Genomic DNA, 16094 nt, shown 5'->3' on the forward strand with positions numbered 1-16094 from the left:
CCCAAGCATCTTATTGAAATACTGTCTCCAAACAAAATATAAAAAAAGGACTTAAGATGTGACTCACTGGTTAAGTACCACTGATTTATATTTTATTTAGAAACAGGATCTTGCTAAGTTGCTTAGGGCCTCACTAAGTTGCTGAGGCTGACTGTGAACTCACAATTACCCTGCCTCAGACTCCCAAGCTGCTAGAATTGCAGGCAGGCACCACTGCACCCAGCCCAAACCTTCAACATATATGGATCCTTAAGTTATAAACCATACTCCTAGCATAACAGGCTTCATGAATGGAATTTCTTATGTCTATTTATGAATTAGTGATGTTACTGCAGAAGTGAATGATTTCATTCATGAATTAGTGATGTCACTGTAGAAGTGAATTACTTATCCTGGGAGTGGGTTATTCTGATAGAAAGGAAGCATTACATTCAGTTTTCCTTTCCTTTTCATATGTGTGTGTTTGCCCTGTCACCATATTATGATTCAGCCTGGAGGCCCTCACCAGATGCTAGTTCCATGCTGTTGGGTTTTTATTGCTTATAAGTTATCAGCCTGTGGTATTGTATTGTACCAGCAGTAAACAAACTAAGACACAAGGTCTCTCTTTCTTATTAACCCTAAGCACATCAAATCTGCATATCATTTATCAAAACTACTCATATTATGATTGTTAAGTAAGTATCATATCTCCATAGATGGGTTTTGTTTTTTAGTAACAAAGCCCCATAGGCCATACCTATTTAAAATTTTCATACTTTTACCTTGCCTTCCTATCATAGATGTTTAAGAGACATACAGTAAATTAATTATCTACAAATAATTCTAGGGGGTAATTTTCCTAATAACAAGTATTTATGTTATGTTTATGTTTTAAGAGAGGCAATCCCTATCCAAAGAATATATTCAATAGGTGTACTTTGAAAATGGTGAGGAAATAATGAGCAAATTAAAGCATATATCCAAATCTTTGGATTGATTAGAGCAGAAAGTAGTTCATTTTAAAGAAATGAACTCAAGTGAGAAATTTTTTTTACATATAATGATTTACTTATTTATTCTATCCATTGGGAAACAGGCATTGTGAATCTTTAATAACCAAACAGTAGGAAACTTTAGAATATTAACCATCAGACCCTAACTCTGATACTGATAACTGGTAATAACAATTGTGGAAATGGAAAATAAAAAATCTGGGGACACAAGGCAAATCTCTTTTAGAAGATGATGAAAAGATATTACAACTCCTTAGTGAAATGGACTTCATGGTACTTTAACCAATTTTAATATTCAGTCTATTTTAGTTAATGATATTCTGCAAAAACAAAATTTCAGTAGAGTCAATGAGTGAGCAATGGCCACACCATCTTCCTGAGCCTCTGATTCCCTCTTCTTCCCCATGGGAAGGCATCTAAAATTCTGATCTTTGTTTTCTATCCATTTCGTTTAGCTTCTAACCAATTAAGTGCTTCTATTCTCAACAAGCTTGGGAGATGTCTCTACAAGACAGTTACAGGGAGTTCATTACTCTTATCCATACCCTCTTCTCTCCATTACCTTGTCAGCAATGACATTTATAATACCGTTCCAGATTCCCCAGGCAAAGGGCAAACAGGTCAATAGCAGTGCCATTGGCAAGGAAGAGGAATATCAACCAAAGAAAATCAATAGGCAGCATGGTTGCATGATCTTATTAACAATAGCCTCTGTCTGTAAATATTTCTAGGTGCTAGATATTTTACATGTTTTATCTATCATCTTCATAAGAAATCCATAAAGCAAGTATGACCACTACATTACAGATGAGGAAACTAAGGCTCAAAGAGCTCAAGTTAATAGTGGCATAAATAGCAAGTGACCTTCATAGAATTTGAGGTCAGAGTTACCAGATTCCAAACACATACATTTTCCGACTTAGAAACACATACCATTGTAAGAAGAAAAGATAGCATAGAGGGAGCCTGGAGAGTCTCATCTAAAACCTAGTGGCAAGCAGTTGCATGGTATTGGGGCCATTAATGTGTAAATAATTTTTCAGGTTACTACTGCATATATATATATATATATATATATATATATATATATATGAAAATTTATATATATATATATACATAAATGTATATATATAAATTTTTATATATATAATGTTTTATATAGTGCATATATAAAATTTTTGTAAACATACTGAACACTTAATATGTACCTGCCAATATTGTAGCAAGAAGAATAAAGCCATAAGTTCTTTGCAATTTTATGATTACCCCATTCTGAGAAGGGGAAAGTAATGATTGATATCTTCAAATACCAGATCAGATTTTATGATTTTTTTTGATACTAGGGATTGAACTCAGGGGCACTTTACCATTCAGCTACATCCCCATTCCTTTTTTATTTTATTAAATTATTTGGAGATTAGGGCCTCACTGAATTGCTGAGACTGACCTTGAACATGGTATTCTCTTGCTTTAGTCTGCCAAGTTGCTGGGATTTTAAGTGTACACCACCAAGTCTGGCTTAGATTTTATAAATTTAAGCTCAGTTGACCTACCAAGTATCAAACTGTTATAGACTACCAGCAGCTTAGCTCCTGAGAACTTAAGTTTAAATAACATCAGGTAGAGTTAGATGACCTTATCAGAAACTGAATATTGTCTGCTTCTACTATTTGCTTCTTTCAACGGGAGGCAAGAGCACACATTGTTGCATCCATTCACTCCCTCATAGCAGGAAAGAAAGGGAAATCCAGTTTCATTATACAAGAATACAGAGGACATATATTTTCTCCCCTATGGGACATACTTACTCTGAAACACAATGGGAGACAAATGTCATTCTCAAAAGGAAAGGGTTGGATGAGGGAGCATCTCTTTTCTTTATCATCATCATCATCATCCTTCAGTATTGTTCTTGCAATATATTTATTGAGATTTTAATATATGTCAGGTATACCTTCTACATTTTCACCTTATGCCTGTATTTTAATTGAGATAGCTAAAGTTCAGCAAATTAAGCAATTTGTTTAGTCACATTAGTCAATAGTGGACTTGGAGTATGAACCCAGGGCTGATTCCAAAGACTGACTTATAAGAAACATGCTACACCCTCTTCGTGACTAAGCCTCACTCTTCCTTTTCCTATAAACCCATTAAGTCTGAATAGACAAACATTTGATGCAGGAAAAGGCAATGTGTTCTCCTTGTAATTCCTCGTGTTTTTCCTTAAAAAACAAACTATGGCAGGGTTGACTGGGAATATGGAATCCGACTTACAGTGTCTGCCTTTCCCTGCCAGGTCTGCCACTACCAGGCTCCTGTCTTTGGGCAAGTCATCTATGACTCAACTTTCTCATCTGTAAAGTATAAGTAATGATAGTACCTATCTCCCTGGGTGGATGTGATCAAAAAGAAGTTAACCTAAAAACAAGCTTAGACCTGGCACAAAGCAATATACTATTAAATAACAATACCAATAATAACTACTCTGTTTTATTATAATCTTAGTATTAATGTATCATAAACTCTATGCCAGTATTAGTCTTATTATTTGGTTATAGTGGGAAAAAAACCTAGTATTTATCCTTGGAGAACTTTCATATTCTTAATCATACCCTGATAGTACTCCTTTGAGAAAAATAGTTTTTAAGTTAAGCAAGATTTATAGCAGAGATTTTTTACTTGTTCATTTGTTTCAGTATCAATATGGCCAACCACATTATGTGACCCATAGTAATGATCAATAATTTTGTTTGAAGACAATTAATTTGAACTTTTTATCAATAACAGTCATGCTCCGTACGTTCTGGTCAACCATACAAACCATCCTTTCCTAAATCAGACAGGCAAAGATGGTAAGTCTGGCACTTCTTTGCAAGGCCACCCCTCTTAGAAATGGATTTGCAATTGCTCCACCTAGCTAAGGACATTCTGTATTTGGAAGCAACATATCGATACTTTTGCTTCACTCATTTTTTAACCTGTTAGTAACACAGAACAGACAAGTGAGGATATCAAATAAGTAACTCAAGGGCATGCTGTTCAGAGACTGTTTTTGCTCTTAGAAAAAAAAACAGTCAACTTTTATAGAGCAGCCGAGTATGGAGGAGGCCTGTGCTTCTATCATGAAGTGATTCATTTAAGAAACAGAAATAAAATCGCATCTTAAATCAGAAGATAACATACCTTTCTGTTACATGAGGAGAAACTAAATCATCTATTGAGCTTCTCCATGGGGAAAAATACAGTTCATTATTTTGAAAAGAAATAATAACAAAAATCCTATATAACCCAGTTGCAATCCATCATTGGTTATCTATAAAGTAGAAAATACAAGACACGTATATTGAGAAGTTGGGATAAATCCTGAAATATCATATTTCAGGATGCTTTTAAAACACACCATTTACTTCATGGTGCAGACGGTCAGATTACATTAAAGCATGTGAAGTATTTTATTACTCAGAAAAATGGTATCATTAAGAATTATTTGGACACAATGTAAAACAATTACACTATATTATAATCTAAGACACAGTCAGTAGTTTGGGGATCTATTTATTTCCTAAGGATCCATATATGGCCATAAACAAAGCAAAATATTATTAAAGACACCTATGTATTTAAATGAAATTATATCTTTGGAGTGTTATGGAACTACAAATGTGTTCAAAGGAAGTAGCACGCATTTCTCCAAGGAGTATCTCTAAACTGTTATGTTTTTCTATTGCACCACATTCACATTTTGACTGTTGCTGCACATAAGCACAATCCTTTCCCAAGATTATACATAACTCTGCCCTATTGCTATAACTTTGTCCCCTTTTCTCCTGCTTGAAAAAGACAGCAAAATGCAAATGAGAAAAGTTGTGATATTATTGGATTTTGGTTGTTGTTATTTTTTCCCCCTCTCACAGTCCACCTCTCTCCAGTAATGCATCTCAACTTCCTTTTGAGAAATAACCTGTCCTTGTTTTCAACAAAGGTGGCTAACACTGAGTCAACTTCTTCCCCTGTAGAACCGTAGCGGGAAGATAATTCAGGCCCCGTATTCTATTGTTTTGAATATCTCAAACACCTGCACATTGTAACAGTCTGTGATTGTCAGTCAGCACAAATTGCTCTTCAAAAACTCAAACCCAGAACTTACTATCACTTTTAAAAATGAAAGGCTTTCTTTCCATATGGGATGCTGAACTGGTAGTATTTAAGACTGGAGTTGCTGATTGTTCTATTATGTACCACTGAAATCCTATCTGAGAATGAAACTCCACAAAGAGGTAAGCAGAGTCAAAGAAGGGAGTGGGAAACAGACAGATTGACAAGGAGTTGGATTATGAGGATACTGGAGCTTTTAACTTCAGCAGAATCATATGCCTTGAAACTCTCATTTTCATCAAGCATGATAGGCTCTTTTTGCTGTCATTGTTTATGCTGGGAAGAACTTGATCTACCCTTGGGACAGTGCTAATTGACAGTGAATCATATTCACGTCTTCACAACTCACCATGTTTCAGAACTGCCCATTAAGAGCACATATCCTTAGAATTTACCTTTGTAGTTACTTTTCAGACACAATGGAAGTGAATCAGTTCTTTTTTATGTTCTTCAGTCTTTGATACTCAAAAACTGTTGAAACTAACATTTATTGAGTAAATACTAAATACCAAGTACTTTGAATATAAAATCTTATAGAATCCTTACAGAGTTCTATATATCCAATGAATTATGTTCTCATTTTACCAGTGGAGAAGTACAGAATAGATAAATGCATCAGAGTTGCATGACAGTAATTACGGGACAGAAAGAGATATCCACATCAGTTTGTCCCTACAAAACTGAACATCTTTCACTCTAATTTTATTTTTCAATTTAATATTGACTGGACCAGATTTGAATCATAAGAACACCCCAGCTGTGCACATAATCAAAAAGGTATTAGAGTATGGTCTTCTCAAATGAACACATTGAAGGCCACATCTTTTATTTATATGTATAAATTCTTCTGTGTTTTCTCATTTGGCAGTCATACCTTCCCTTCTGCAAGATACTTGGGAAAAGCTTTAATGGGAGAGCATTCAGGGTATTCATTCATTCAACAGTACTGTGATGCTGTGGAGGGCTTGAAGCTCAAATCTGAGGGTCTGGGAAGAATTAAACAACCCTGCTCTTCAATAGGTACAACTAGAACTCAAATCACCTTAACAGACCAAAAGCATACATAAGTGCTCACAGATTGCTTTGCAATTTTCTGATTAGATGGGTTTTATGTGGGTTGAAAAGGATTATTTTACAATTTCTATCTGGCTTTTTAGGATTGAGTGAATGTTGGAAGCTATGTGGGCAAACACCAATCAGAGCAGAAAATGTCTCTTATAATTGTAAGCTTTAACCTACCAAACTGGCATGTAGGCAAGGGATTAATAAACATTGAATGCATAAAGAAACAAAGCTATCAGCACGTCCTGAGTACAAATCCTATAGACATTAGTCTATTCAGAATATGGTACTTATGGTTTAAACGCAGAATTATAATTATTTTCCACTTTCCACCTAATATTTAACTTGTTTCTATATTTTAATAAGTAACTATTTCCTAAATCTGCATACCAGCAAAAGGTCTCATATTATTTTCTCTTTCAGAAAAATAATAATGAATTCTGGAATTCTGAAATCCACCAAAAAAGTGCTTATTTTTTACTTTACAATCATATTGAACAATACACTCTTCAGTAAAAGAAATCAGGTTTGGGGTTGTAATTCAATGGCATGATTAAAGTCATGGGACCAATCCCCAGGCATTACCCCCAACTACACCACCACCAAAAAATAAAAAAAAAATAAAAATAAAAAAGAGAACAACACACAAAAACTAAAGAACTAAAAACAACAACAACAAAAACATTCTTTTAGAAGCTTCAAGGTTTTTGGATTCCAAAATCTGACTCTCCATGTTCCTGTGATAGGAACAAATTACACCTTAAAGACCTAAAAACAAAGATGTTACATTTTTCTTGAATCTGAGGAACACCCAATTTATACTTTCAAATAAAGTAAATTTCCAGAAACAAAAGATCTTTTCCAATTGGATGATTTCTGTAAATATATTCTCATATTCACCACCCCCCCTCATGTTACTTTCTCTTAATCTCACTGACAGAGTTCATCAGAACCAAGTAATTCCCCTTGGAAGTAAAGGAATGTCAGTAACACCACCCCAACACACACATACACAAAGACCTTAGACTTAGCAATATTCGAATCTTCTTATAGATTATTACCAACATTCATAGAGAACCAACAATACAGTTTTGGCATAGATGATGGCCTCTGCTCTTTTCATGGACAAGTCTACCTCATAAGAATCCTCACAAAAGAAGCTTTTTTATATATCATATTTGAAGCACCAAGGCTGGTGCAGAATGATACTAAGTCACCGTCCTCTAGAATACTCTAGAATAGAGAATTGCTCTTTCCTCTTATGAGAAGAAAATAAACAAAGTTGGTTCTGTTTTACAGTGGAATGCTATTAGTGGTTCTGAAGAAAACAGACAAATTTTCTATACATTTTTCTCTTAGTGTCTATAATGAAAAATGCTTGTAAATCCTTACTTTATAGTTGAAAATGTCCTACAAAGTAATTTTGTAAAATTACAGAGTGAGGTTGCATTTGGCATGTATTCTAGTTATCTGGTTCTATACCATTCCTTCCTATTCCCTCCCTATCCATTCTACTCTCTGGAGCATGGGTCTTGGTTCTTTTGCTTTCTAATGGTTCCAGAAATAACATTCCTCCTTAATAAGGAGCCTCACATTCTGCTATAGAACTTTCACAGACCAAAAATGTCGAGCACAGTCATGACTCCAAATCTTCTTGTTGAATGGAAGTTTGGATGGGAAGGAAGTCCATTCATTTCTAGGCAGAGGGCTCCCACCCTACAACAATAATGACTTTTTTTTTTAAGTTCTTTCTCAACTCTTTCCTGCTTGATGATCATCACAAAGTATCAGAAAAAAATACCAAGGTGTTAAATATGCAATACCTTTATTTAAAATTTCATTGTATTATTCTCATTGTGCATTTAACTTGATAGGTTGAAGGGTCCTAGGCTTGCAACACATAGTACCAAGATACATGGAGTGAAAAAAGGCAGGAGGTATTATTGAAGCTTCCCTTACAGCATCAGACACTATGAAAAAGGTCTGAGCTTTGTGGTGAGAAAGTTAGATCTCTCCTATCATGGTTCTGCTGATTTGCTTGAAGTGAGGTCTTGATGGTCCAAAATATTCTTAGCATAGGACAATGTTAATAGATTGCACAATCAAAAATGTAATTCTCCTTCATTAAAACCAACACACATAATTTTAATGCCTTCCTGAGCTTCAGGAAGAAAAGAGAAATCCTGTGCATTTGAGTTTTTGATTTTTTTTTGAGAGACAGGAGAGTTAAACCAAGATAGTAAACCAAAACTAATATTAGCATTCCACTGAGGGAAAAAAAAAAAAGAGTTGTATTGGAAAAGACTTGGAATTTCAAACTTTGTGCCTTTGAAAAGGGAAGATGTTGAAACCAAGACTTTGACATTCAACTTAAGAAAAACTGGATCAGAAAAAAAAATCATCTAATGTAATACGGGATAAAGTAAAATCCTGTCTAAATCTGGTGTGCTTGAAATTGAAAAACAAACAGAAACAACAAATTCAAAGGGTAACAAAATGATATATTGTATTAAAATTATCAATATATCTGCTGAAATTTTTACCAAGAGGCTTGATTTCACTGAGATTTGAAACTCCAATTTATATTCCTCCTCTGTTCAGGAAATAAGAAATAAAAATAATAAGGAGAAACTGATAGCACCTGTTGGCACTTGGCATCATTAAAAAAAAAAAAAAAAAAAAAAACACAAACCTGACCTGTATGAAAGCTTCCCAATATTTTAGCATCCAGATTACTACGAGTTAATTTCTACTAAGTATGGACCAGTTCAAGTCTACGCATGCACACTTACACAGAGATAAAAGCAAGTAAAAGCAAGTTACCATGGAAGAGTGCTAGAAAGTAGCAAGTAACAGATTTAGACCCCAAGACCTTAGATACTGAAATTAGCAGAGTCAAAAGTTCAATAGCCATTAGTGAAATGTTTGAAGATAGGAAAAGTTGGAAATAGAGGAAATGAGCAAGGGCAAGAAATTATCTTAATGGATCCACATTTTAGCAAAAGAACAACACGTTTCTTGAAGAAATTAAAGACATATTAATGAAAAATGACTTATCAAGTAGGTTAGACGGCATTTGGTACACATGAAGGATCAATTATTTGAAGATAAAGCCAGTTTATTGTCCAGAATGCAAGCTACTGTGTCAAAGAGTAAAAATCATTATGAGAGGAAAATAAGAGATATGAGGACAGAATTAGAAAGTCAAAAGCATTATCCAATAGAGATCTAAAATAATCAAATAGAGAAAATGTTAAAGAAAATATTTGGTATGTTGAGAATTTTTAAAAACTCCTGGATAGATACAGATTAATAATACATATGAATTATTTACATAGGTGCATGTGAACTAAATAATAGATTCAGGAAGCCTAACTGATCAAGTATGATGCTTAAAAATGTTAACAACCAGACATCTGATTATAGAACTATAGAAGACCAAAGAAAATGAGGTGACCTTGAAAGTAGCTTAGTGTGGGTAGAGGTGGTCAGAGGACAAATTGACAGACATTTCAGCAGTAGCAACTGAAACCAGAAGACAAGGGTAAAGTGGTATGTTTGTGAATGTTTAAAACTGGCTGTTCAGGGGGAAGAGACATACAGCATCTTGGTATGCAGTGTTGTGATTTCCACAGTATGAGCACCCCCCAGTATCGACAATACAAGGTACCAATGTACCATTGTGACATCACTAATTGCAGAGCTGAAGAAAGATATGTGTTATGTGCCTAATGTGAGCCAGGACTGTCTCCATCACAGCTCTGAACACTTTCTCAAAATCTGAGGAAAAAAATCTCCTTCAGTGTTGAATGGCATGTCTAGCAAAATTATCTTCTGAGAATGAAGGTGAAATGAAACGTTTTTTTTTTTTTCTTTTCCAGATAAAATTGACAGTCAAGGAACCTTGACACAGGAAAGAGATAATTGAATGGATTTATTTCAGAAAAAAGAAAATCAAATCTGGTAGAAAGTAAAAAGTTCTGAGACACAGGAAGGAATTGGAAATAAAAAGCTAGTGACAGTGTTAGTAAATAAAAATATAAACAGTATCTACAGAAAATATAATAATGAAGAGGGGGAAATAGGATAAGACACAAACAACAGTATATCCAGAATTTTCTTACTATTGATTGGTTCATTTAGCTGTCACTTGGGAAACTAAAACCGATGTTTTCTAGACTTAATACACTTAAGTTTCTGGATCCACATTTTGTCCTGGAAATTATATACTCTTTCTCAGTTTAGAAGGCCAGTGAAATAGGAATCATTTCCCTTCTTTATCAATTCTTTCACTGTTGAGCAGTTATGGTAGCATGGGGCACACTCTGCAGCCATTTTTCCAAGACCTCCTGTCTCTTGCAAGTTGATATGCTGTACTGTAGCCACTGTGGCTTCTGGACTCTTGCTCTCAACAGTAGGTAATAAACAACTCCCCATAGCTCTGTGTTACTCCAATCAGAACTGCTAAGGAGTCATTCCAAAAGGGCCTCAGAAAAATCCACACTAAATTCCAACACAATTTCATAAGAAGCAAGTTTCTTGTGTTAAGTTTATTCCCCCTTAAAATGCCTAAACTTATCAGTGTTTTCTGCACTGCATTATGACTGATAGAGTAACAAAGAGCATGAGATAATCATAAGAAAAATTGACCAATAGAATATAAAGAGGCAGAAAAAGCTCCCGCTATACTAGTAACCACAAAACATGAAAGGATCAGCACTTGCCAATATAAAAAGTAGAGATGGCCAGATGGATTTAAAAAATCAAAATTTCACTGAATATTCTTCATCAGGTCATATACAGGACTTAAAGAAAAGGAAAGGTTGAAAGGAAAAGGCAATAAAAGACCAAAATAAAAGACCAGCCAAACAATAACCAATGAAAAGCTATAATACCTGTGTTATTAATAGACAAAATAAATTGAATATCAAAAGACATAAAGTTAAAAGAGATAATAATCTCTCTATTTAAGTGTGATAAATGCTCAGTTCATCAAAAAGATATAAAAATTTCAACTTTGCATGTATGTACTAAATACCTTTATATAGAAAATGAAAATCCACAAAACTTGCAGTAGGAAAAAAAATCCACTATTAGATCCCAATCCCTTTTCAATAGTCCAATTTCTTTAGCTCATGTCTTTAAGTAAAAATCAAGGAAATCAAAGGAAAAAAAAAACTTAAGTGCAAACTTTCAAATAAAATTATTTAAAAATTCTATTACCTATTTCAGTTACTTTACTAATCTACCTCTTTCAAGTTTCTATAGAGGAGAAATAAATCCAATTCTCCACTACTGCCATACATGCATCTTAGAATTTTATGTATCAGAAATTTTAGTCCTAGATCTTTGATATAAAGGGAGCAAAAGCTCCAGATATGAATTGCTAAAATTCAAAATAAATATTATTTTTTTATTAGTTTATTTTGATACATCATATTGCAAAGATGCAGAGTAGAACAACAGACCTGTGACTTTACCCAGGACAAGTGACCTTATTGTCCTGAACTCCACTGCTGGGGAGAAGTTGTAAGTGAGCCGGAACTGCTGGTCCATCTGTTTGAAAACAAAAACAAAGGTCCATCAGCCAAGATCCTCAGGAAAAGGGCATAAAAGACACTCATCTGAACTCCCCTAGGATCTTCTCTCAGGAGACAAGAGAATGTTTTCACTAGTTTTCCCATAATTCATGTAAAATATCCCTTTCTTCTTTGTGAAATATTGGTTTTCACAGACATCTTCTCCCCAGAAATTTTAGAGCTTTTGACAGGTATTTATCTTCCTTCTGAAGTTTTCTCACCAAATTCTTTGCTATAAACAAGTAAAGAAAACTGCTGAGGAACTTTCTGTACAGTATTAACACTGAATGGGAACAGGCAGTCATTTCCTATTGCTCTCTACTTCTCCCCTTTTTCCTCAGGGCCACCAATGGTCTCCTTTCTGCCCTAATTCTGACCTGCTCTCATCCAGGTGTGAATTGAGGGATTCCTGGGAAACGACTGGAGTTTGACAAAACATTTTGGCTGCAGGAGGAGAGGCTAACTGAGCAGATGCCAGGGACATAATTGGAAGATCACCCTTCCTTTTCAGGACTGAGCAAAAGTCACTTCTGAGGTTTGCTAGGACTGCATTTCTAGGGTATTTAGGAATGCTTCCTTGCCTCAATTGCTAATTCCAGGGCCACCTGTTTGTTCCCCTCCTCCTGGTTCCTAGTCAGCACTCCCCATCCATTGCCACACTTTTTTTGGACTAGTCAAGTCCAACCTGTTTCTTCCAGACTCTACTCTTATGTCCATATAATGTTACCCATAGAAAGACTCCTTGTTATCTTGTAGGTCACCTGTAAAAAGAGAAGACTAAGAATCTCCTGGGCTATGTGACTGCCTTTGCACAGCTCGGGGAGCAGTATACATGTCTACTCACAGTGATCCTTCTCTGTAACTTCTTAGTCCTGAGGCAGTTTCTGCCAATTACTGGCTATGAGCTACGGTACATGATCATATGCTTTATTACCATTTTGTGAATGAAATTGTTCTGTAAAAATATTTGCAATTTATCAAACAATGGTATGTATGAGACATGATAAATGGATACTTCCAAATTATTTCTCTCTGGAATAGTATGAATTAGCTATTATTATCTCCATGTTAGAGATGGACGTCACAGAGATCAATGACTTGATCATCTTTAAGAGGGCCGCCCACAGATGATATCATCTCTAGTTTACTTGTCATACCTCAATAAATATTTGAGAGATTTGTAAATGAACACTGTATCCATTTCTGAATCTCTAGTGTACACTTTGAACAAATAATTGAAATCTATGTATGCCAGACTATAGGGACCCCATAAATCCACCTCATCCAGAATATTTTTGTGGATTGGTAAGATTAGCTGCCTTCTTTTCCATTCTTATCATGACTTTTTCTATTTCTAACCTTGCATTTAATATATTGCAGTATAATGATCTTGCTCTCTCTCAGTCTCCCTACACTAACTTATTGGCTCTTTGAGGGCTCAGATCCCATATATCCACATGTATTTTGTAGGTCATAGCACAGCAATTGGCAAAGTTTGCAGCGTTACACAGAACATCCTGTATTACTTCCCCTTCTAGCTGGTGGGCTATGAAGTTTATTATAAAACAAGTGTATCTCTAGTGCCCCCCCCCATACCTTTAGCTACAACACAAGGTATTCAGTACTCTTGGTCCCCATCCTTCATCTGTTTAATGCTCATGGGTTTGGATTCAGCTCTTGACCCAGAGGAGTTTTCTTCCTATCCTAATGTAGCAGTTTTTCCTGCCTCTTTTTACTCTTTTTTTAGGGGGGCTTCCCTTCCCAGCAGGACACAAGATAATTTGCTGCCCAGGTAGCAGAAAGGCTAAAGTGAACCACAATGTCCTGCCATGTAATGGGTAATAGCAGGATTTTCAGAACTGTAGGCTGAGTTTAGATTCCTCTGGTGTCTGCTCTTCACCTCCTCACCAGGCCCCAGAGGGCTAGTATCTATAAGCAATTCCCGGGACAATGACCCTCTGCTCAAATGCCACACATGGAAGAGCCAATTGTTCAAGTACCGGAGTCATTCCTATCCTACTGTTTCTCTGCCTGCTCCTTAGCACTTTAACCAGATGACGAATGAAGGAGAGAAGTGGGTAAGTGATACTCAAAGAGGCTTTTAGTGAAATGAGTGTCTGTAAAAGGTGGGAGAGGAAGTGGGCTGACTCAAAGCATTCTTCGCATTACTAATGCGCTGTGGATGTCTTGGGGGATGGTTCCCATCTTGGCATAGAGGAAGGGCACCTGCACGTTGGTACTGTGTGTTAGTCAGCTTTCTGTTACTGTGACCAAAATACCTGAGAAGAATAACTTGGATGAGAAAAATTTTGTTTTGGCTCACAGTTTCATAGGTTCAGTATATGGTTGGCTAGTTCCAAGGCAGAAGCATTGTGGAGGAAGATAGAGGAAAGCTGTCAGTTCATGGCAGCCAAGAACGAGAGAGTGGAAAGTGCCAGGGAGAGACACAGTTGAAGCCACTCCTCCAGTGACCTACTTTCTCCATCCATGTCCCACCTGCATATAATCATCTCCCAGTTGTCCATTCAACTACCAATGCATTAACCCAACAAAGGGATCAATTCACTTGTGATATCAGTGCCCCCATTTTTGCCCAAAACCTACAACGTGGATCCTGCTTTAAAAACCATGAGCTTTGGCAGAGGATATTCCAGATTCAAACCATAATACTGGTTGAGGAATTGGATTACCTATCCAAGAAAAAGTAAATGCAAAGGGCAAAAGTAAAATAAAAGGGGGGAAGGGTTTAACAAAGATTTCTTTAGAAGACTCCAGTATCTATGATATGGACTAAGAAATTTTGAGTTAATGGGAAATGCATCATTTTTGTCATACTTCCTTACATCTATTTTATTATTTAGTATTATTTTGCTCTGTATTTACAATAGGTAAAGTACCATAGTCTTTTAAACCTAGAGTTTAAAATTTTCGATGTGACTTAGAGAGGCTCCACCAATCTCAGAACCAAGAACACTCAGTGACCTTGTCAAGTCATTAAATAAATGGGAAAAGCAAGCTGTAGATGCCAGGCTGTGTATGTGGTCCTTGAGCTTCATTTTTTTTCCATATAATCTTTACAAGAACTGACTTGGCCTGGTTGCATTTAACCTTATATAGAGAGATATAGACAGATACAGTTGTAGAGATACATATATAAGTAGACTCAAGGTCAGAAAGATGAGTAACTTGTCTAAGACCATAGAGTACAAATGTTAGAGCATGAATTCACACTTGAGCCTGTGTCCCTCTAGGGATGCTTCTTAACCTCAGGATCTTCATCTCTCAAAGGAATGAATTAAAGAGTTAGTTTAAAAACAATGCTCCCTCCTTTGTGTTCTGTTGACCTTTGGTTAAACTGACCTCATCTGTAAAATATTATCAGTACATTTTAAATAATGGCACTGAAGTTCACCTTCACCATCAGGGCATGGGGTGGGAGTTGCATCTGAGCCTTAAAATAGGGAGCCGTAAAATATTCTAGACAGGGATAGGGACATAGCCAATAATAAAGTGTTTGCCTAGCATGTATGAAACCCTAGCATTGCCCAGACCTAACAAACAAACAAACAAACAAAAATAAATAGCCAATTCCAAGTCTCAATATCATTGCCAAGAGTTTTTGTTCTTGGTGGCAAGCCCAGGTCCCATGCTTTCCTTCCTATGGTCATAAAGAGCATAGTAAATGAGACAAAGAGCAAGTCAAGGTGAGGTATTTTGGGGGAATCTAATCTTGAGACTGCATTCTAGCTGGCTGCCTATGGTGATAGCTGTCCCCTTTTCTCTAGCAGGTTTTGAGTAGTACCTGAGACCTCCTCCACAGGATTGGGAGTGGGGCAGGAGATATAATGCTTCTCTACGTATTCACTAAAGGGCTTATTCTAGTGGGTAGAACAGGAAGAGCTCCAGAATGGGTGAGGGAGATAAGAGTGAAAGGGACATATGCGTGTTATGGTTCTATGCCATTAGAATTACTTAAAAGCAAAAGTCTTTTCCTCTACTTCTTTATGCTACCTCAATACTTTGAAAATAATGTGTTTTCACCTAATATGTGCTTCTTAATGAGTACAAATTATTTAGATGGAAGAGGGAATGAAATGAATCTCTCATCATCATATCTGTATTTGTGGAAAAGGAAAAAGGGAATATAAAGGAGGATAAAATAGACCTACGTTCAAATGTTCAAGAGAACACCCCCTACTTTTTCAATGGGGATCTCAGTCAAAAAAAAGTCAGAAGTCAACATTACTATTACTTTACTAACCCAGTTTGTTCCCAATCCAAAACTGCTCAGAGATTTTCCCTC

At 35.9% G+C, this 16094-nt stretch overlaps 1 protein-coding gene across 1 annotated transcript in view; it reads right to left on the reverse strand.

The window, feature by feature from the left end:
* The window catches only part of Cntnap5 (contactin associated protein family member 5), an 824707-nt gene that overhangs the window by 43845 nt on the left and 764768 nt on the right, over nt 1–16094 (reverse strand). The window contains exon 21 of the mRNA XM_046463789.2: nt 11681–11768. Within this exon, the coding sequence (XP_046319745.1) occupies nt 11681–11768 (88 nt within the window). The remainder of the gene's footprint in view (nt 1–11680; nt 11769–16094) is intronic.

The sequence above is a fragment of the Marmota monax genome, unplaced genomic scaffold, assembly GCF_021218885.2.
Source record: "Marmota monax isolate L192 unplaced genomic scaffold, Marmota_monax_Labrador192_F-V1.1 WCK01_AAM20220418_F8-fsc00034, whole genome shotgun sequence".
Taxonomy (NCBI): domain Eukaryota; kingdom Metazoa; phylum Chordata; class Mammalia; order Rodentia; family Sciuridae; genus Marmota; species Marmota monax.